Source organism: Sphaeroforma arctica, assembly GCF_001186125.1.
Source record: "Sphaeroforma arctica JP610 unplaced genomic scaffold supercont1.12770, whole genome shotgun sequence".
In the NCBI taxonomy this organism is placed as follows: Eukaryota; class Ichthyosporea; order Ichthyophonida; genus Sphaeroforma; species Sphaeroforma arctica.
In genome coordinates this window covers 1-707 of record NW_014027788.1, presented here as the reverse complement: position 1 = coordinate 707, position 707 = coordinate 1, and the positions used below count along the sequence as shown (strand labels likewise).

The window sequence follows — 707 nt, the reverse complement described above, 5'->3', positions numbered from 1 at the left end:
CTACACAACAACACACAACATTATAATATATATATATATATATATATATATGCTCACATATATGCTCATGATGTTTAAATAAACGTGATTGTCATAATGTCCGCTTTGTCTGTAAGTGATAGTAACCTTAATATGTTCATTTGGAAATATTTCGTTGACGTAACTTTTACAACTTAACACCAAAAGATGGTCTCTAATTTATCGCTCAATCTGTATTTGCTCAGTTGGTAGACAACGGTAAGGCATTGGTTGAGGGCATGTCCATTGACGAGGCGAGCGAATCCTACAACCCCAAATTCACTACCAGCCCTCGATTAATTGGATTGCAATTAACGGACCCCAATTTCCGGCTTATGGTGTTGCAAGAGGTATGTTCTCACTCTATCCACTTTCAAAAGAAAATACTGTGAACCGGAAAATTCTATATTGAAGAATGTGCGCAGGTACATCACAATGCTTCCGAGTATGTATACTGCCAATCACATACTATTTTTGTCTCTTACATTTCTCTTGTAAGATGTATTGCGACTCTTTTACATTTCTCGTGTAAGATGTATTGCGATCTGGACGCAGTCGCGTACGTGTGGTGTGCGGTTGCCGACAAGTACCGCGTTATTCGCCGAGTATTTGTTCAGTGTGATCTCAAGAGCAGTGCGCAGCTATTCGTTTTCGTAGGACATCCTGGTGCCCCAAGACCATATACAATA

The 707-nt window shown here is 39.5% G+C and overlaps 1 protein-coding gene across 1 annotated transcript; it reads left to right on the top strand.

Moving 5' to 3' along the window:
• Window positions 1-96: 96 nt before the first annotated feature.
• On the top strand, window positions 97-368 carry SARC_17920 (hypothetical protein; the record flags this gene model as incomplete). Its single annotated transcript, XM_014287997.1, has 2 exons — window positions 97-111; window positions 225-368. Coding segments are annotated over 2 exons (159 nt in total), but the record flags the coding sequence as incomplete, so codon positions are not given.
• Window positions 369-707: the final 339 nt, after the last annotated feature.